The following is a 23,010-nucleotide window of genomic DNA, read 5'->3' on the forward strand; positions in this document are numbered from 1 at the left end:
AAGAAAGAAGGGAAAGTTAATTCTGACAGATAAGCTACTCTTACACAATGGCTAAAGAACTAGAGCTTAAAACTGATGAACATCAAATTCGTGTAATATTAAGATAACAATTTCTGAGGTCTGCTGACTAGGGGAAGCTGACAATCAAGATTAAATCTTAATGTCTCCTGTGAGCAGCAGAAATACTGGAGCAACCACCATATTTCTACATGCACAAGCAACCAGGTCAACAGGGATCCTAGCAGGGTAACAGCTGGAATGGTAGGAGAATGATGGATGACTGCATGAGGGCAACTGAACTATCTCTGGTTTAGATTACATGAGAAGAAGGCAAAGAGAGCATCCACAACCAGCAGCTCACAGTCACAGCACAAGTCTTTACAATTGACTTTTTACATCAATAAGCACCTAGAAGTAGAAAAATGATAAAACCACAATGACTAGAGGAAGATCAAATGAATCCTGGTATCACAGTATCTCTGGGATCCACTCTGCATCTTGTGCCAAAGGTAAGTGCCCTGCTGAGAATGATAGGAGATCACAGGTTTAATGAAAACAAGATGTTGGATAATAACAGAGATGCAAAAAAATCATGCACCCTGTTATCCTGATTAGCACAGCAACTGAAGAGATGTTTTCAGCCATCTTCATAATTCTTGCAGCAGATCTGAAAACAGTTGTTTCACAGACTAGCTGTTTTACTTCTTGGTAAAGCACTGTAGTATCCAAGGGGGGAAGCTCCTCTTCTTGAATTCCTCCTTTTAGGAATTATCATCTGCTGTCAACAGAGCTCACAGAAATTAAGTGAGCCATACAGTAGGCAGACTAACATAAACCACCAAAGTTAAAGCAGACAAATGAAACTACAAAAAACAGCAGCAAATCTGTAAAAGCACCAAAACCCTAAAAATCTGCATAGGTGTGACACAAACCCACAGGAAAGTGATTAGACAGAAGTGATGCAAAGTCTACAAACTATCTTAGATCAGCTACAAACAATCTCTGCCTCTGTCCCTGCAGTGAAATAAACCCCTCATTTATCTGCATTAAAAAAACAGTAAAACAACTATCCTCTAAAGCTTCTCTCTGACTCAAATAGCTAAACACAACATCAACAAAAAGGAAAAAATGAAAGGGAAGGGGAGGACATGGAAGTGGTGGGGAAAGGAAGTCGAGGAAAGAAGAGAGCAAAAGGAAGGAGGCAAAAAGAAAGGGAGGGAGCACAACAGGGAGACGTGGGAGAAGAGATGAGGAGGAAGGAAATTGAGGCCACTCTAAGATCCAGACAGGTTACAAGTGGATCTCACCTGTGAGATCTGATCTCACCTGTAGGCATTGCACTACAGTGTGGGGAAAAACAGGCATAGCCTTTCACATCCCTTTTCTCCACAACTCCATCTATCTACGGAGTCATGTCCAGTTACCTTGCCCCAAAAGCAGGCAAAATCCTTCCTACCTCTCTTGACACCTTGCAGAACCCATATGTCAACAGGACAGAACACTTGTGTCTTAGAATTGCCCCATATTTGTACAAAGATTTGTGCATACTTAATCGTCCAAGAAAGCATGACCTCGGAAGGAAACTAAATATTCCATTTAACATCACAGGAAAGGAGAAAAAAAATTCTGAATTTAAGGAGCAGCCTAATAATCTTATTTGAAAGAAAACAGTGTAACTGGGTCAGAGAGAGAATAGTCCAATGCTATTTGAAAAGTGTGGCAACAAACAGAAGGAAGGAATACCAAAGATTTGTACAACAATAATCCTAAAGCTGGTGGAAGGAATGTTCTCTCTTCTTCTTTTTTTTTAATATGGTATAAATTATATTCCTACTCTTCCTTCCCTTGAGATACAGCACAGAACTTAAATTTCAAGCAGATCAGTGGGTGGAAGATCAAAGAATGTTTTTCAGAATTTGTTTTCTACCTACATGGAGGTGGGAGTAGTATGTCATAGGGACCAAAATGTATGTGTGACATTGTATTAGAGAATTCCCAGTCTGAAAAGAGCCCAAAAGTCCTCATTTAAAGTGGCAGAGTGCACTGTTCCTGGAGACCACCACTCTGTATCCTCCACACTTGACAGCTGACATTCATCCTTGGGACCTGGTATGCATTTCAGCTGCAGCAGGAAACAAATGACAGCCATGGCTGACAGGCTGGAGAAGCCAAACAAATATCTTCCTTGTCTGATCCACCTGGACAAGACACTACAGACAGCTTGCCTCCTCAGATGAAAATTAACCCCCCAAATTTTCATTATGAGACTGGTATTGAGCCACATAATTGCAGCCAGTAGCAATGGAAATTCTTAGTTGACTCTGCTTAGGTTTCACTCCTTGCTGACACAAAAGCCTGGTAGGCTAGGTGAGATCTTTTGAATAACAATTGGAAAGTAAAGAGGTGAAAGGTTGAAGGAGCAAAAATAATTCAGAGAAATGCAGATTGTCAAAGCAGAACAGGTCGAGCCTGCTACCCAGTTAGATAAGCAATCCCTTGTACCACCCCTAGACTACGCAAAACAATCCTAATTCTTGGATCACCCTCAAAAAAATGTTATGTTTTAAGCCTTGTTTAAAGTTCTGTTTTCCCTACTCAGAGATACAGTTGGTATTAGGCTTTTGCTATTATGAGGCTTTCTTCAAATCAATATCTGGATTTATTTGACTTGAGAAAAAATATATAGATTATAGATTTTTCTTTTTATATGCACTGAGGTAAGTTCCTGAAATGCAAAAAGGAAATATATTTGCATTTCAACAGGGCAGGAAGGTGTCAGGAATCTCTATAATTTAAGAGGCACAAAGCAATACCCACACCATCATAACCTGCTCCAATTCTCAGTTCAGCACAAGCATGCTTTAAATAGTTATTGCACTAGAATAGAAAAAATGGTACACCAAAAAATCTCCAAACTGAAGAAAACAAAGACTATCATGGCAGGAAGGTTCTCAGCAAAGATGGAGAAGGGTCACTACGGATCTGTGGCTCCTCTTAGAGTGAAAGGAAAGTATGCTTTCACAAACAAGTGTTTAAGACAAGGATTAATTATTTAGTCCTGCATTCCCTGACTTTTATACTGCCAGATTGGACTCTGTTCTCTCTTAGCAGCTGAAAGGCGCCTTCCGTAACAGATCTATTTCATACAGATAAGCAATGGTGCAAAGATACTATTTCCAACAGAAATATTTTTAACAGATAAAACTTTATTTCGGGAGGAAACAAGGAGGCAGAGCTCTGTCTTATTCAGTGGAGCAAAGATACTTGGTCCACTCCCTTCTTTGCCCACTGCTACAGGACATTTCAGCAGTCAATGTGGTGCTCCTGGGGCCATCCTGGCATGCTGTCACATGCTCTCATCTCCCCAAATTCATCAGGTTTCCCTGCAAGGGGGGAATTTCTTGCCAAAAAGTGATGACATGGATGAAGTACAGGGACAGCTGATGAGACCAATTAGGGTGCACACAACAGTCCAATTAGTATGAGCTCCTCCCCATAAAGGAGGGCTGAGGCTGTGCAGGGAGAAGTTAGCCACCTGATGCTCATTCTCTCTGCTAAATACCTGACATTGGAATGTAAATGAAGATGCCAGTAATTCTCTTTAAACTGAGTGTTTGCTTTGGAGGGCTTTCAAAGGGAATTAAAGAGAGGGAGACCAAGAGGAGGCAGAAAGACAGTGGCAAAAAACCCCTTAATTAAAGTGCAGGGAACTGACAGCAACATGAGATAAACCCTGCTTCGGAGCTTCTGTAGGAAATTGCGTATCCCAGGAATCCTGATCAAGAATTCAGATAATTTAGGAAATTAAGGAGCACTGGTTCTTCAGAAGAGTTCAGCACCAGCAGCTCCAAGTTAATCTGGTCACTTCATTACAGTGCTTCTGCTGGAGATAAGGCCTACCCAAAAAACAGTCTTGAGAAAAAGTAGATTTTTTTTTATGCAGGATTGGCATCTTATCTCCATCAGCAGCCCATGACAGGATGAGTCTAGCCAAGTCCCTGTAGAGCATCCCAGGTACCTCAGCATGATGGAGGTTCCCAGATGGTATAATAGGTCAGTGAATAACTACCATCCTCTACCAAAAGACACACAGCCAGATATGACTTCCCTACATCCAGTGTTCATGTCAGCCCATGTCAGAGATTGGATGATGCCCGTGATTCCATGAATGAGGTGTCTTGGACACCGTAAATACAGAGGACATTTACTTATGCAGGACAGGGGTACTTTGCACATAGTCTAATAACAGAGCACCCCTCACAGAACACTGACTAACAAAAGCAGGGATCCATTTCCTCAGTGATGCCTTCTTGCAGATTCTCTGTGGACCACAGAAAACATTTTCTCTCCTTATATATGAAAGACCTTGTTACTGCCACCTTCCTGGAGTGGACTCCCACACACCTTGTCTCAAGATGACAAAAGGAAAACACTGTGGCCAGCACCATACTAGCACTTTATTTGTGGGGACCACACTGCCCACAGGAATTGAAGCAAGAATATATGGTCAAAATTAGGCTCTTTCCAAGCCAATCTCCTTCAATCCAGAAAATCTTGTGAAGCCCAGCTTTGAAGAAGGCAACAGTCATACAGTACAGTTCCCTAGAATATCATTGTGAGATGGTATCACTACAGCAGATTAAAGCTGGTGTGAGCATGTGAGAAAGAAACCACTCCTACACTGTAATCATGAGATTCTTGACACTGCCAAAATGTCATATTGATTTTGTTTTCTTTCCAAGGAGGGAGATCCTAGCCATGGTTTCACTTTCTACATATATATATGTGATGAATACATGAACACTATAAGCAGACCCCATGGGGAGAAGTGCACTTACAATCACAGTTTGGCATATTTGTCTTTATGGGTCCCAACTTTAAAAGAAACCTCAGATCTGACTAAAGGAGTGAGGAAAAAGGAAAAGCAATTAATCTTTGTGCAGACGAGTGCACAAAAGCAAAACCTTTTTAAATGTTAAATGAACAGACAGTAAGACACAAAGTGAGCAAGATCACATTAGCATTTCTCATTTCTGCTTTCAAACCAGAGTGAAACACCTGTTCTCAAAGAACAACTAGTGATACACAGAGAATTAGGTCATGAAGGCCTCATGGTTTGTACCAGAAGTGTTCTCACTGTTGGAAAAAAATTTAATATAACATAGAGATAGCTCCCCCACAGAAGTGAAAGAAAGGAGTAACTTGATCTAATGTCCCAAGTTTTCTGAGGCTGATCACACAAAAACATGTTCCTCCTCACGTGTTGATGGCTGGCTCTTGATATGCTATTCTCTATATATAAAACACTCAGGGGTACACTCTGCACTCAGGGTGAAGGGATTGGCTAAAGGCCATGTTTGACTGATGCCTGTCAGCCAGCTCTCCTGGACAGCCCAAACATTCACATTCACACCCCTGACTCTGGGAACTGGATCCACAATAAATGCTGCACAGAGCTTCACAAGCCCTTGATGAACACTCAGCTCTCCCTGGCCTTCCTTCCCCTCCAGCACTGCTCAGCTTTGCTCTGAGGCTCAGCAGGGTTGCAGAGCTTCATACAAGGTTGTAGCAGGGCCACGAGGAGAACATGGGTAGGCTGCAGAGGCAGAAAAGCCCACTCACTTTGCCACAGGTCTGCACTAGTCATCAGGGGAGTCTCAGGACCTCACTCCCACAGGGACACACTGCCACCCTGTGGAAACCGCTCTTCCTCTCCTAGGTGACTGGGCAAGGACACAGGGAGAAGGGTCTCAGCCTCACATGCTCAGTGGCTACACAGCTAACGCAGCAGCAAGCCACGTGCACTTTGGTGCTGTGCTGAAGCAGGGTGCTGCGAATTTAATTTATTGAGACTAATGCAAAAATTAATTTTTGCTAAGTCTTTGTAATCGCATAGTTAGTGGCTGCATGGCTGCTGTGAACACAGTAGCATAATTACTTATACACGTTCCACTGCCCTCCACTGATAAATTAAAAAGCAAGGGTCAGTTCATCAAATCTTCAGACAAGCCAGATGAGAAACCAAAGCTGGGCACTGCCTCTGCTCCCAAGAAATCAAGGCAGCACACAGAAAAGGGCAGAAAGCCTTAAGCAAAGTGGGATACCAACACCAAACTCCTTCCATCTATGTCCAAAAAATACTGAGCCCTGGTATTTGCTTTAGGTGAAGAGTCAAACATCCCTAGCATCAGCAGGTGAGCGCTAAACACCGAAGTGCAGCCACAACTGCATAAGTCTGTCAGCAGGAAAACAAACTGCAGGTGTACACCAGTGGAAGTCTCTTGTCAGTACACACAGGTTATTTAAACACAATCTGGAGATCTATTTATTCAGTAAAGGCTGTAATTAGCCTGCAAATTAATCTCAACACATCCCTCTATGGCAAACTGAGAAATGAGATTCCTTGGAGGAAAAAATAATTTTAAGTGTGGCTGCTGACAGATACACAGATTCAAAAATTAATGGCATTAAATCTGAAATCAAGGGTAGTTGAGCTTATATTGAAGCAGGAGGACCCAACAGAAAGCTCCCTGAAGAAAATTAAGAAATTACCAATACTAGAAGACAAACTGCTGCTTTCAACTATGCAGGTACATCTGTATTTCACAATGGTCCTCACACAAAACCCACAGAAGAGATAGCAATTCATTTACTTTGCTTTAATAGGCATTGGGTCAGCTCTCAGACTGGCAGCCTCTTATTTTTTATTTCTATTACAAAAAAATAAATAAATTATGAACCCCAGTGTATGTGCACCTGTCTTCATTTAAGCCAAGTGCTGTTTCATGCTAGCAATCAAAAAAAAAAAAAGAAGTGAATCATTCTCATTATTATTGACAATAAAACAAGGTTTGTCCTGCTCAGCCTCTTCCCCCATTCTTCAGATTTAACTCCTGGCACAAACTTAATGAATAAAAGCTGAAGCAATGCAGCCTGTGCCAGACAGCATATTATAATCTGAAATTACATCTCCAGCTCTAATGTGAATACCCCAAAGCACCTTTGATGAAAAAACACACAAGCCTTCCAGATTGTACACAGAGATCAGGCTTAGCCTTTATGTATTCGCATTCAGAGCCAACTGGCTGCTTCTGTCCGCTGTAATCAGGAGACAGCATTCTGGACTGGCATGACCACAGGAGTTTACAAGGCACACAGCTCTGGGGCAAGACCTGCGGCAGCTCAGTTTCACCCCTCTGTGCTGCAGAGACTCTCCTTCATTATCAAGTGCAGAAAACAAGAGAATAAACATTATATATATTATGTATGTTCTGGGAGGAGAAACGTGCTCATCACTTGTCATGTTTGACAAATAAGATTCAGAAAATGCAGGATGGGTGTTCTGTTTTGAACTATCATTCAGTAAAAATAAAACCCACATTCTGCAGTTAATTCCTTACCTTCAAGAGCCCTCTCGGGAAGTCCTTGCCATCGTTCATTCCCTGGAGGTTAGCAATGAACTCTTGGCAGGTCATCTTTTTCCCAATGTTCTGAAAGGAGTGTAAGAGAAACACAGGATCATATTCCTGCTGTTTTCCCAAATGACAGGAATGAGCAACATCAGATTAAATGCATCTTCCTGCTCTCCTTCAAGCCCAAGGCAGGCAGCACTAAGAAAGCATTCATGAGATTACTCACAGATGAGCGTCCTTGTATGCATATAGCTAGAAAAAGGAAGTACTTTTGCACCCAAAGGCCAACACAAACCCCACAAAAAAACCAGCTTAATACTAGGGGTAGTGAAGAGGACAGTGATGCAGATCTCTGGTAGTTGCATGGTGCCTTATATCCCATGTCTCTTGACATTTCCACAGGCTCACTCTCTTTCCTCTCTTCCTATCTAAGTCTCAGACTGAAAGTTGCCCAAATAAGCCACAAATGGAAAGGAACGGTTTGGCTGTTCCTACATGTCTGTGTAGGAGCCAAACTACATCCAGAGGTTTGAGGCTGCCCTAAACAACTCTTGAATCTGTCTCCATCATCCCTCAAAGAAAGTGTCTGTGCTTGGTACCCCAGGTGCTAGAAGGTCCCTGCTTAGCATGCAGGGAGCCTTGTGAGTGGGCAACAATTACAACACTGAATTGATGAAAAAGGACACCAAAGACATTTCAAGAAAGGCAAGCAGCCTGAGATTAGCTGTGAAATATGGTATAGACAGAGGGGAAAATAGGGCTCTGTTATGGTTATGGTCATGGTATCTTCGAGGGCAACACCACTGTCAGTCAGGAGATGGAAGTGAAGACTTTTCCACTGTCAGGGCATGCTTTTTCTGCAGAAACACAACAGAAGAGCTCTGTGTGAGCTTTTTCTTCAGCTAGGAGGAGGAGCCCAAATTAACACAGGATTGGAGCCCAAGGAAGGGCACCAGTTGGTAATACAGGTCATTCAATATTAGTTACCTGACAGCTTGAAGTGCATAACCTCTATTTCCCTTTCACAGTGTATGATCAGGAAAACCACCAAATCTTGGCCATCAGCCTCACCTAGCTGATAAGGAAGATCCTATAGCAGCAGCCAGCATAAACCTACATAAAAAAGGTAAGCAATAACCCTGTCTTCCCACAGATGGCTCCTGACAATATAGATAGGCTGTAACCCTGGCTCTATACCTGAAAAGCTTATAGAGCACAGCTCATAACTTCAGTCTTCAGCTCCAGGCTAGAGCTGGTCTAGTAGATTTACAAGTGCTTTCCTTTCTCCCTGCAACTTCAGCCTGTTTGTTTCCTCCATGCAGCAGTTTGCAGCTTCCCCATGCTGACCAAAGTCAACAGCAACATGGCATTGCAGACTATTTTGCTGTTTTGCTACAGGACCAAAGCTAAGATCTCCACATGGTGCCACAGAGGTTCCAGAAGATGTGGCTGGTGGTCTAGAGATACCTTGAAACTCTCTAGCACCAGTGTGGGTGATGACCTCTGTGCAAAGAAGCAAGCATGCATTTCCAAGACATACCTAGCAAAAACTGCTTAGCTACAAATAGAAGTGTGGCAAGAAAGAGAAAATAAAGCAGATAAGTAAGACTTTTTCTAGAAGAGTTAAAGGCAAGTGTGAACTGAAGGCAGAACAGCTGCATTACAGCCCTACAAGCAGTGGACCTGATTGTGACATAGAAGTGTCTGTGCTTATGATCAGTATATCAGCTCTCAAAGAGAGCTCAGTATATAGATAGGCCCTGTGATTCATTTGCTTCCTGCTCGAGCAGAAACCTCATAAGGATGGGGCAATGCATTATCTTTGTTAGGAAACAGGCAATTAGGCATATCTGCAAGGGCCACATTCCAAGTCAAAAACACCAAACTTACCACCTATGTGGAAAAATGCAATGCAGTAAGAGGAAGACCAAAATTAGAGATATCAGAGGGATTGGAAGGAGCACAATGACACACCCATGGACATAATACAAGCAGGAGTCTGGCAAATACTGCAGCTGCATATACACAACAACACACTGTCAACTGCCAGTGAGACAAGCCTCTGAAGTTACACACAGCAACAGCAATGATGGGTCAGAGCCAGACTGTTTATTCCAGTACCTACTGAAGACAGTTAAGTGCACACTAAAGCATCGCAGTGGAGAACTGCTGTCAGGTTGATGCATGACCATTATTTGGTCTCCCTCTGTGAGGCCATGCAGGCTATAAAGCAGGAGTCCCAGGCTGCTCACCACTCTGGGGAATGGGATACCTGTGCAGAAAGACTCAAGTGTGCTCAATAGAAACCATGTGTGACTAAGAGACAAACTGGGGCACATTCCTGTACCCCCCACTCATATTCACACATGACTGACACACCCTTCAGTAGAGGAGGCTAAGCCTTCAGTGAAAAAAATTCTTCACAACTTCCTACCCTGTCTTGCTTCCACAACCTTGAGACAAAGGCATTCAATTAGCAGCGGTGTGTCTCAGAACTCCTTGTGAACACTCAAGTCTTGGTTTCATTACCTGCAGCCCCAGGGGGCCTAAGCAGCCCGCTGAGGCAGACCCAGGATGCCTCCATGTCCTGCTGCCCGATCTAACACCCTTAATGTGTAAAAGTTCCCATGGAACACCATCCTGGAAGAGCTTTCAAGTGCAGTGGAGGGCCAGAGAGAAGCCCCGGAGTTGCGTGACTGAAGCCACTGCTTTTGCACACTATCATGCCATGCTCCCTGTGTTGTTACACACTCCATCCTAACTCCAGGGCAGAGGAAGCCTCCCATCAGCATGGGAATACCTTGCATAGCAGGTGTATTGCACCATGGGTGCTGAAATACCCATCCTAAGGTTACTGGCACCCTGGAGCAGTGTAACTTAAGAGACTTCAAACCAGAATACTATTTTCCCCAGGCAGGCAGTGGGGAAAGGTGGGCAGTGCAGGAACACAGGGCTCCCACTCAGTATGCCCACATCCCCCCTCCATTCTCTTGGCTCTGAGTACACTTATCATCTGTCTGTGCAAAACTCTGCTTCCACCAGATCTGCTCCCTGCAACTGAATGTCTGCAAACATCACCCTCCCTTTGTGACCTTCCCAAAACTTCTTCACCTCTCATCTTAATTCTGCCTTACCACATGTTTGTACATACTGTAAAGGGGAAGCCAACCCCAGGCACAGCTTCCCAGTCAGGGCCTGCTGCAGATAGGATAGTAAGCACACCAGAAAGACAGGCTGGAGGACAGGGAGTATGCTCAGACATTATGGCAACAGCAGGCACAATGCCAGCTTACACATGACCAATCAAAGCACGTGGGAAAGGCCTGCCCAGGACAACAGCTTGGGAGTGCAGCCTTCTCACGGTTTGCTGTCTGCAGGGGTTTTAGAAGAGAGCCACCAGCACAGGGACTGCCACAGGACCACCCAGTCCCAGCATGGTGTGGATAGGAACAGTCTAAACATAGCTGTGAATACTCACATGGCCATGCAGGTCTGTGTTCAGCAGCATCATGGCACATGTGAGACAGTGAACTCCATCTGCAAAAAGAAAAATAGCCAGAGTCACATGCAAAACCACATCTGGATCTTTAAGAAGCTGAAACTGAGACTCATAGACTAATTGAGTCTGTTCCCTTTATAAGAATCCGTTTTATCAAGAAATACACATAATTAAGAAAATGAACAATGAGGTCATCACACAGCTGCTAAACCAGAGCAGTCTTTCTTTTATTTTTTAGTAACTGTCAAAACTGTCTTGCAGCACCCATGGATGAGCCAAGCAAGATAGGAAATAACACTACCACTCTTAGTTTGCTAATACCAATATTACAGTCTGAATCAACACCTTCTTCTTCATCTACTTCAGTGCAGAAAGGGAAAAGTAAAATACACTCATTCTTGTACAAAGAGTGGGTGCAGCAGAGTATCCTGTTTTTCTCCCCCTCCTGGCTCAGTTCTCATTCAGAGCTCAATTAGATCTAATTTTGGAGAAGCACAGTCACTTATTTATGCCATCTTGGCTCCGTGTTGGGTAGAGAGCACTCTAGGGGTTTCTAAGCTACTCCTGTGGCCAGGGCCTTCAGCAATAAGTCAAAGTAATAGAACCATAGAATAGAGTTGGAGGACTGAGAGACTGAAGGAAATTATTACTGGTTCAAAGCAACTGAAATGTGTGTGTAGGGGGAGCAGCTCTGCAGAAAATGGGATGGTGCCCTGCTCCACATCCTGGTCTCTGGAGACTCTAAGTTCAGAACAGCCACCAATCACTGGCACACTCAAAGCAATGCCCCACACCCTGCCCTGGACCCCCAGTCAACCCCATCTGGGGTAGCCAAATGACTGGAAGCCCCCCCAGGGGTTGCTTTCCACAAGTCGCCAGAGCAGACCCCAGGACGAGTGATTGTGTCCCTATTGTCTTTGGATTTTATGGAAGCTGAAACCCCATAGGATCCAGGACGGTAGCTGTATCTTGTTTTTGCTCTTTCTTTTTTCTATTTTTCTTCTTTTATACTTCTAAATTCCATTTTCTGGAATATGGGTAATTAAGGTTGGATGAGTAAGTCAGTGCCCTATGAAATGTTTTATTTTGATAGAATGTTCGTTTTAAATTTTGCCAAATTCCTGAACTTCTAAGGTTTGCTAGTAAAGTTTAGTTGTGAATATTCTGCAAACTTTTGTCAAGTTCTTTGTGCCCACCTCAAGAAAAAGTAGTAGTACTTTAAGCCATTTTTGAATACACTTTCCAAGCAAGTTTAGAAGGCACCCAACAAGGATCATTAAGTCCAACTCCTGCCTCTGCACAGGACATTCCTAAGAATCACAACATGTGCTTGAGAGCACTGTCCAAACATTTCTTGAACTCTGTCAGGCTTGGTGCTGTGATCACTTCCCTGTGGAGCCTGTTCCAGTGCCTAACCACCCACTGGGAGAAGACCCTCTCTAATGTCCAACCTAAACCTCCGATGACAAAACTTTAAGCCATTCCCTCAGCTCCTGTCACTGTCACCGCAAAGAAGAGATCAGTGCCTGCCCCTCCTCTGCCCCTCGTGAGGAAGCTGTAGACTGCAAAGAGGTCTCCCCTCAGTGTCCTCCTCTCCAGGCTCTGCAAACCATGTCATGTCACTGTTCCTCATTTGTCTTCCCCTCTAGACCCTTCTTCACCTTTATATCCTTTTTCTGAATATTTCTGATAGCTTTGTATCATTCTTATATGGTGGTGCCCAAACGGCACATAGCATTAAGATCCTAGGTTTAGTGTGTAGGATTTAAATGCTAACTCAGGGTTTGAATTTGCAATTTCCCTCTTGCACCTTGGACTAGAGTAAGGCAGCCACATCATCAGGCATGTCATTGCACTATGGACATGACACACTCTTTCTACCTGGCTGCCTACAGTGTTGTGAAATAAGAAAGGCAATAGGCAGAGGACAGAGACAGCACAGAAGCAGATCCTGTCTTAGTCCCAACTCTTTCTCTCCCCTGCAGACAGCCAATAAAGCTGAAGAGGTGCAAAGTGCCCAAACATCATCTCACTGCAACAGGGGCAGGTCACAAAGCAAGGGGTAAGGAGGCCCAGTGGTTCTCCAAGCTTAGCAAGCTCTTTCTCACTTACACTTGAAATTAAAGATACAACTAAACCCATGATTGCCTTCTTTTTTCACCTCCTCCTTCAGTGTGTGATCAGCATGTGCTGCAATCACAGGGCTACAAGGCTCTGCCAGCATGTCTGGCTGAACACAGCAGTTACACCAACAGACAGTTTGTCCTCTTCTGCAATCCCAGTTTTCTCAGGTTTGATCTATGTGCTTGTTTGTTTCCATCATCTATTTCCAAACTGACTGAAAATATTGGCAAGGAGGAGCACTCTGATGTTAGCTATTCAAGATGAAACCATGCCAGGGTCTGGATGCAGCACCCAAAATTCACCCCCACAACTGGCAAGAACTGACATGCCTGATGCCAGTGCATGCAGACACAAGCGCTGAATGGAGCACAGAAAGTGAACAGCCTCTATTCCACCTGACATGGGAGCTATTCTTGTCCACATAAGGACAGCTGGAGTACAAGTACACACATCAAAGCCAGTCAGACCAGAAACTACAACTGAGGACAAATCTGGAGGTGCCACAACTGAGGATTAATACTGAGGACAGTTAAACACCCTTCCTGCTGAGGGTTTCGATGCTTACCAGGGACAGTTTTGAAGTGTGGTACAGTGACTACCTAACTTCATTTTCCAGGTATATACTGTATGTGCTATTGAAGGTGAGAATGAAGGAAGACAGCAACAAGCAAAGATCTCAGTATCAGCAACTAAGTTACCTTGAGAAGAAATGGCATTTGGGTTACACTGGTAGTATCTGCTGGAGAAGTGGATTAAAACTCTCTCTCGTTCCTGAGTTTCTCCAATAAGTGAAAAGGCCTTAAAGAAACTCCTAGAAGAGCAGTGGGGAAAAAAAAAGTGAAATTAAGGTAATAGATCTATTTTTGTTTCACACAGTGCACAGAGCAAAACACACATCACAGCAATAAGTACGTAAGCACTCATTTGGTTCCAAGGAGCCTTTCTAGGAAATTGGGCTATCCTTCTGCATGCAGTTAACACCAAGATTATAGTAAATGAAGGAAGTTTTCAATTACCACTGGTCTCAGCCACAGAATATACAAAATAATAAGTAATTCACCATGTGAAAGAGCTGTTCTTACTTTTTTTTCCTTTGGGCAATGAATTGGAACATGTGTCTTTTATGCATGATAGGATATCCAGGATGTTCCCCATAGTCTTCTAACTGACCACCACCCCTGCACCTTTTAAGTTTACTTCATTAGTACTGCTCTCCAAATCAGAGAAGCTACTTCAGGTGGTGAAGTCAAGCAAGTGCACAGCACTCACATCTAACAGCAAATGTGTCATCACTTATCAGAGTGGCCAGATCAATCAGGGAGGAGTGCTGACTACTTGACCTGCAGAAAACATTTGAGCAAAAGGGTAGAAGATTTGCAACATCTCCCACTGAGCTTCAACAGGAGGAGGAGTAACTTGGCCCTCCTGAGGTTCTTGCTCATGAGAGCCCAGGGTGCAGGGCTGGTGCATATCTGGGCACACTCACTGGATATAGCCAGCAAGCCTGTGCAGAGAGGTGAGGAGGACACACATCTTTCACTTCTATTCTCCTACTTGAACAGCCCTCCTCTTAACCAGATTGCTATTCTTCCCACAAGAAAAATGTGTCTCACAGCCAAAGATGACCTTCTGCATTCATTTATCAGGATGCTTCTAAGAAAAAACTGAAAACACAAAACGTATGGATCTGAAGTAAGAAGACATACAGAATGACTGTCTAATAGACAATTTTTAAACATGCCATGAGACTGAAACTGACACCAGATTTGAGAGGAATGGAATATATTCCTGGAACATTCACATCTATCTAGTCTTGATACACAAATTTTAGTTTTTTCTCTCTGATGTTAAGGTCAGAGACGAGCTGTACTTGCAACAATCTCACACCCACACAAGACTGTGATCTGCCTGGTAATAACTTAATTTCACACATAATGTATTGCAAATAATCCAATTCACAAGTAGATACAAGTGAATCTTCACAGAGTTTCTCTGTCCTTCCTACTTTGTGCTCCTGTCCTAGTTGTGGCCAGGACAAAGTTTATTTTTAATATAAGGGCTGACATTACTTCTGATCCTCTAGAAGGGACCGCCAGCTCACATTTACAAGTTAGCAACATGTACTAGAACTACAACATTACTAGAACTGCAGAGCCCCACCCAGATAGAAGAAAGGGAAAATCTGATCTATTGGACTGTGTGGATCCAGTGCCCTGGCACATCAGACACACAGGAGTGTAAGGCTTTAGTTCACACAGGCTCATGATGTACTCTGATGCCATCAACGTATTTGGGGACAGAATCCATCTCCTTCTGGGGTGCCAAGGGGATCCCAACAGCTGACTGCTCTGGAAGGTGGAGAGAGCATGACTGGAAATGAATGGCAAAAACACCCCACTGTGACTGGCGCAGAGAACTCACTCATCCTTGGCATAGGGTACCTCAAAAGAGGGTATTCCAAAGACCCAAAAAGGCATTGTTAGGATTTTTGGGATAGCTGCTGTGGAGACAGAGGAAATGAGACAGCTGAAATCCTTGCCTGGTCTCTCAGAGGACCCCTCTGTTTTGGGACTGCTGAGGGTCGAAGAACAACAGGTACAATCGCTACCACAGCACTGCAGCATCGAAAATACTGCACCACCTGGACTCTGTGATCCCCATCCATGAGATGAACCATGAACTGGACAGCCAGGAGTGGTCAACAAGACTCATTCACCCTTTAACAGTCCTATATGGCCAGTGTGTAAACCCAGGGACCAACAGACTGCCATGGCCTGAATGAAGTCACACCACCACTGAGTGCCACTGTGCCCAACGTGCTGGGACTTCAGTGCAGGCTGGAGTCCAAAGCAGTCAAGTGGTGCCACCATCAACATTGCCAATATGTTTTTCTCCACTCCTTTAGCAGCAGGACGCAGGCCTCCGTTTCTTACCCAGAGGGGTGTGACACACACCTGGAAGCAACTCCCCTAGGGTTGGAAAAAGAAAAAACATTATTTACACTGGACTAATCTAGACTGCACTGGAAAAGGAAGTGGGGAAAAGGGTGAGGTCCTGGAATACTTCCAGTATATTGACAACATGATCTTGCAGGACAACACAGCAGGAGTTTTTGAGAAAGGCAAGACTACAATCCAAACCCTCCTGAAGGCTGGTTTTGCCACACAGCAAAGTAAGGTCAAGGGACCTGCCCAGAAAACTCAGGTTTTAGGAGTAAAATGGCAATATAGATATCATCAGATACCAATGGACAGGGTCGTGGAACAGCAGCTATGTCTCACCAACCAGCAAGAAGGAAACACAGGTTTTCCTAGGCGCTGTGGGTTTTTGAAGGGTTTGTATCTCAGATTATAGTCAGATTGTAAAACCTCTCTATCACGTGATTACAAAGAAGAACGATTTCAAGCAGGGTCCTGAACAACAATGAGATTTTGAACAACTTAAACAGGAGGTTGCTCATGCAATAGCCAGTCAGGACACTACATGATGTAAAAAATATGCTCCACGGTGCAGCCGGGAAGAATGGTCCTTCCTGGAGTCGCTGCCAAAAGGTATACGTGGAAACTCGACAACGACCCCTGGTGTTCTGGATTTGGGAATACAAACATTCCAACCTAGAAAGGGTCTGAGGCCAGCTATACCCCCACTGAAACAGAGACACTGGCAACTTATGAAAGGGTTGGAGCTGCCTCAGAAGTGACTGACACCAAAGCACAGCTCCTCCTGGTGCCCTAGCTGCCAGCACTGGGCTGGATACTCAAAGGGAAAGTCCCTGCAACACATCATGCCACTGTGGAGTAACTGGGTTGCTCTGATCACACAGCAAGCTTTATTAGGAAACCCCAATCAACCAGGGATCTTGGAAGTCATCACTAGCTGGCCTGAAGGTGAAAATTTCAGACTACTATCAGAGGAGGAGGAGAAGATGACACAGGCTGTGGTGGCCCCACACAATAAGCTACCTAAAAATTAAAAGGAGTACACTCTACTTATTGACAGTTCCTTTTGTATCACAGGGACAAATCAAAAGTGGAATCCAGCTGTAGAGAGCCCTATATGACAAGTCACAGAAGCTATTAAAAGAGAAGGTGGATCAAGCCAGGCTGAAGAGCTGAAAGCCATCTAGCTGGTTTAGGTATCACTGAATGAGAGAATGGCCAGCAACCCACCTCTACACTGACTCGCGGACGGTAGCAAATGCTGTGTTGGGGTGGCTGGACTGACAGAAAAAGCCGATCAGCAGTGCAGAGGTGCAACTTGTCTGATGAATCATGACAAGAACTTGCTACCCTGGTAGAGAAGTTGGCTGTAGAAGTACATCACGGGAAGCACATGTGCCCAAGAGTCAGGCTGCTGAAGAACATCACGACAATGCAGAGGTGGATCAGGCCACCAAGATTAAAGCGTCTCGAGTTAATCTGGACTGGGAGTGTAAGAGCAAATTAATTCTGGCTCAGTGGGCTCGAGATACCTCAGGTCATCAGAGAAGAGATGTAACATACACGTGGGCTTGTGATCAAGGGGTGGACTTAACTGCGGACACCACCACCCAGTTATCCATGACTGTGAAATACATGATGCCATTGAGCAGGCCAAGCAGGTAAAGCCTCTCTGACGATGGCTGAAATACAAACATGGGGCAGACTGGCAAACCAGTTACAGCACACGGCTGCAAACCCACCAAGGCAAGTGCTACATGCTGACATGGGTGGAAACAACCACTGGGTGTCTGGAGATGAACCCGTACCTCACACCAGGGCCCAAAACACAATCCTGAGCCTTGAGATGCAACTTCTGTGGCAACATGGCACCCCAGAAAGAACTGAGTTCGACTGATGGGACTCATTTTAAAAAGAGCCCCATAGACACATGGGCCAGAGAGCACAGGATTGAGTGGGTATAACATATTGCCTAATATGCACCAGCCTCTGAGAAAATTGAACAGTACAATGGACTGTTAAAAATTATATTGAAAGCAATGGGTGGTGGCACCTTCAAACATGGCTATCTGCTTTTAGCAAAGGCCACTTCATTAGTTAATACAAGAGGCTGTACCAATCAAGCTGGTCCTGCCCAATCAAAATTTCTATGCTGTAGCAGGGAATGAAATCCCTGTGGTATGTACAAGAAATGTTTTAGGGAATGTGGTCTGGATTGGTTCTACCTTTTTGCAAAGGCAAAAATCCCATCCATGCGATTGGTCTTGCTCAAGGACCTGAGGGCATTTGATGGGTAATGTAGAGGGACAGGGAAATATGAGGTGTACCCCAAGGGGATTAAATTTTTGGGTGAGAATGGTCTGTAATGTTCAATTGTATAATACTGTTTGCTGAATGGCACTGTCACTGTATGCCATAACTATTATGGAGAATGAATATGGACTGCTCCAGATATACCAGTCATGAGCTCCTGATGCAGACCGCAAACAGCCTAAAGCACAGCAGCCCTCCTGCTCTGGAAGACATCTAGAACAGATACGATCCACAGACATGGACTAAATGAACTCAGTAGACATCTTGAAAGGACAGCCACTGACTATGGGAATTATACTCATGCCTGTGTTTATATATATATACACACACATATATGTAGCTGGGAGGTGTAGGACCTGGACATGTTACAGATAGGTACAGGATAAGGGGTGGAAAACATACTGATTCTGGCCAGGACAGTTAATTTTTGCAGTAGGGGAGGGGCACGCCTAGGAGCCTGATGTTACTCCGTACCACCTCAGGTCATGCGTAGAGGTTGTGAGGGAAGGCACCCCTTCTGGTCAGATAGCATGGTGGAGCAGTTGAGGTATTGCTAGTTTCCACATGGTGAACACTTGCATATGGATCACTCACCTCTTCTGCACACTCTGTTATTAATACTGTCACTGTTACCCTCCATTTTCTTATTTCATTTGCTGTTTCCAGTAAATTGCTCTTACTTCAACCCTGTATCTTTACCTTTTGTGCCTCCAGTTCTCCTCTCCAGATGCCCCATGGAGAGGGGGAGGGGGAAAGGAACAAGAGAAGCATGGTTTCAAGTGTTTCACCGGGAACATTAAATTGGGTAACACTGTTCCTAAACCTACAACACGTCCCACAGCCCATCTTGAGAATTAGCTGTCTTTCTGTCTCCTACCCATTCTGGGATCCTTCCAGCAATACTCCCTGCTCATGCCAGGCATCACTGACCTACACCATCTCCTCCTCTGCAGCACATTTGCCCCCTTGGAGGCTGACTTGGAGAGACAACTGGTAAATAAATAAGGCAGTTTCCTCACTCTCAGAGCACTACGCTGCAGCCAAGGGCCACAGGAATGAGTTGCTGCCCACTAGGAAGAACAGAGAACATAGAACACACTGAGCTGGAATGCAGCCTACAAGGATCATTAAGTCCAACTCCTGCCTCTGCACAGGACATCCATAAGAATTACAACATGTGCTTGAGAGCACTATCCAAACGCTTCTTGAACTCTGTCAGGCTTGGTGCTTTGATCACTTCCCCGCGGAGCCTGTTCCAGTGCCCAGCCACTCTCTTAGTGAAGACCCTCTCTAACATCCAGCCTAAACTTCCCGACACAACTTTAAGCCATTTCCTCAGCTCTTGTCACTGTCACCACAGAGATCAGTGAGAGCCCCTACTCTTCCCCTTGTGAGAATGTTGGAGACTCCAAAGGGGTGTCCCTTCAGTCTCTTCCAGGTTGAACACACCAAGGGACCTCAGCCACTTCTTTGGCTCCCCTCCAGGCCCTTCACTATCTTTGCAGCCTTTTTCTGGATACTTTCTGGTAGCTTTGTATCTTTCTTATATTGAAGGTACCAGAGCTGCTGGAAGCACTCAAGGTGAGGCTGCTTCAGCGCAGAGCAGAGCAGGACAATTCCCTCCCTTGTCTGGCTGGTGATGCTGTCCCTGATGCACCCTAGGACAGAGCTGGCCCTCCTGGCTGCCAGAGCCCTGCTGACTTATGTTTAACTTGCTCTCCACAAAGACCCCCTGGTCCTTTTCCATGGCACTGCCCTCCAGCAACTTATTTCCCAGTCTATCCCAGGTGCAGAATCCAGGACTTGCCCTTGTTAAATTTCACATAGTTGATAGTTCCCCAGACCCCTCATTTGTCAAAGTCTCCCTGCAGGACATTTCTTCGATGGCTTCTCCCAGTTTAGTATCATCAAACTTGCTTATTATATGTTCAAGTCCTGTGTCCAAGTAATTTATGAACATGCTGAAGAGCACAGGGCTTTGGGTGGACCCCTGTGGAACCCCACCAGTGACAGTGACACCAGTCTGATGTCACCCCATTCACTGTAGCCCTTTGTGCCTGACACATGAGCCAGCTGCTCACCCACCACATGATGTATTTACCCAGCTGTGGGCTGGACATTTTCTCCAGAAGGGTCCTGAGAGAGACAGTATTGAAAGATTTGCTGAAACCCATAAAGATCACATCAGCTGGCTTCTCTTGATCATCTAAAGTAGGTTACCTTGCCATAAAAGGAAATTTGGTTGGATAGGCAGGACTTTTTCCTTACGAAGCCATGCTGGTTTTGACCAAGCACTGCACTGTCTTTTTGGAATTTTTCAGTACCAGAATAATTTTCTCCATAATTCCACCAGGCACTGAAGTGAGACTGACAGGCCTATAGTTTCTGGAGTCATCCTTACCCTTCTTGAATGTTCAACAGTTTCCAGTCAATTGGGACCTCTCCAGATGCCCAAGACCATTCCAAAATCATTTAGAGAGACTTCACAATGACATCAACCAGCTCTTTGAGTATGTCTGGATAAATCCCATGTGGCCTCATAGACTTATGAGGATCCATATGGAGCTGCAGATCCCACACATGTTCAGGGTCAGCTGGGAGTTTATCATTCTCACAGCCATTGTCATCCAGCTCAAGGCATTGAGCCATTCTGCACTGCCTTTTTCTACTGACTTATTTTTAAAAAATCTTGCCATCCCACACACCTACTGGCCATGTTCAACTCCAGCTGAACTTCATCAGCTGGAATTTTCTCTCTACAGTGTTGAGCAGCAAATTTGTATTATTCCCACATCACTTGACCTTGCTCTCACTGGACAAATACCTTGGAGTTTTTGTGTTAGCTCAAAAAGACCCTTGGTCATTCAAATTAGCCTTCCACCTTGTCTGCTTGACTTCCAACAATTTGGATTTGCCTGCCCCCGGCACCTTCAGAAGCATTTTCCCAGGGAACCTTACTAACTAGTTCCCTGAGCAGCCTTAAGTCTGTTCTCCCTGTGTCCAGGGCTGGACTCCAGAATGGACACTGAGAGGAGCTCGAACAACCACCCCACCACATCTCCTCCTGTAGTCCTGCAGAGGCTGCAAGAGATGCAACCACTCAGGAGGTGCATGGGCAACATGGATTCAGGGAATGAACAGTGAAGGAACAACCCTTCCCAGGTCTCAGACTTGTCTCAGACTGATGCTGCACAACAGCCTCCCACAACTGGGAGGTAGCATGGATCGCAGCAGCTCCCTCCAAAATGCTCAACAAAACATAGCTTGTCAGTGAGCCATCAACAACAGCACTGTTACCTCTCACTCTCTGCCAAGCGTGAGGTAGCATACCTGTTTCCCTTGGCTTCAGGATGACTCTTTGTCCCTAACTGCTGCTGCATGCTTAGGGCATGTTGCTGGCAATTACTGCAGTTAGTCTTGAAATCTCAACAATCCCTTGGCTTGTTTAAGTCTCATATGAGCCTGGGCACATTTTAGAGAAGGTCATAACTATTAATATTAACAAGCGATCTACAGGGAGCAGAGAGCTCTTAAATACGTGCCACAAAGCAATTATGTCTTGGATTTTGCAATTTAAAAGAAGGGTATATTTAGCATAATGCTTGAGGGGTGCTAAAACCTGGAAAGAGCAGCAGGCCTCCCACTGCCCAGCAGCTCCCACACCATGCTGAGTGGGTGCTCCAGCTTGGCTCCACTCCCCCTTTCTCAAGACCAGGCAGTTCATGCTTGTGCAGTCATGTTCCATTTCCACCCCCTTCAGCAGGCAGGCCTTTGTGGGTGCCTTGGATCTGCTATGGTCTCATGGCATCAGACCCCCAGAAATGAATTTGCAAAGGGGGTGAGAAGTGCATGCACATCTCCTACATTTTCATTAGAAAAAAAAAAATCTCACTTAAGTAACCTCAGTCAAATGAGTTAAACTCATCAAAATCCCCTTAAGCACCAGAATACCAGCAACTCCACTAACAGGCCACTGCTACACAAACTTTGTGTTTTTGATTTCTGAGAAATAAAACACTGAAAAGAAACATTGCTGAGGTCTGATTCCAATGTAAAAAGGAAAGAAAATTGAAGGGCTGGGTCTTCAAACACCCACGCTGACAGTTACCAAACTCACTACAGCTTTCTCTGCTCTGCACATTTCTGGATTCCTCAGGGCGACATACAGAGGAGAGCTGCCAAGCCACACCAAATCCTGGTCTTAGTGCACTGCAGCAAGGCAGGGGAAACTCCAAAAGACATCAGCCAGAAAGTCTGTGCAGATCAGCTGTGAGCAACACTGTAATTCCTCACTAGCATCTAGCAAACTACAAGTCCCCTCTTTTGCCAGTGACTGGACTTTTCTCCAGCTTCTCTGTATCAAGGACCATCCATAAGCAGGGCCACCCAAATATTTCCCTCTCCACGTGGCCACCACTCCAGTATCACTGCAGTACCAGAGCACATCAAGCCAAACAGCAGAGGAAAGCTCTGTCTCCAAAATACATCACAGTCCTCTGTTCATACATCCCAAAAGGACAACCATGCAAAGACAACACTGCAAACAGCACTGTTACTAAAATAAGAATAAAAAGTTCAGAAATGGTTGTACCTGAGTGAACAGTCCAGCGTCATGCCTGTGAAGTCAAAAAATTTAAGATACTCTTCAGCCACAAGCTTGCTGAATTCATTGCTAAAGAAAAGGAAGAAATAAGTAAAGGTTATAATTCAAGAGTGAACCCCT

The 23,010-nt window shown here is 44.7% G+C and overlaps 1 protein-coding gene across 1 annotated transcript in view; it reads right to left on the minus strand.

Moving 5' to 3' along the window:
• Positions 1-23,010, minus strand: part of PSD3 (pleckstrin and Sec7 domain containing 3) — an 83,482-nt gene that overhangs the window by 41,758 nt on the left and 18,714 nt on the right. Inside the window, exons 5-8 of the mRNA XM_062512612.1 lie at positions 22,879-22,959; positions 13,734-13,846; positions 10,891-10,949; positions 7,401-7,490 (exon numbers count right to left, since the gene is read on the minus strand). Of these exons, the coding sequence (XP_062368596.1) occupies positions 7,401-7,490; positions 10,891-10,949; positions 13,734-13,846; positions 22,879-22,959 (343 nt within the window). The remainder of the gene's footprint in view (positions 1-7,400; positions 7,491-10,890; positions 10,950-13,733; positions 13,847-22,878; positions 22,960-23,010) is intronic.

The sequence above is a fragment of the Cinclus cinclus genome, chromosome Z, assembly GCF_963662255.1.
Source record: "Cinclus cinclus chromosome Z, bCinCin1.1, whole genome shotgun sequence".
Taxonomy (NCBI): Eukaryota; Metazoa; Chordata; class Aves; order Passeriformes; family Cinclidae; genus Cinclus; species Cinclus cinclus.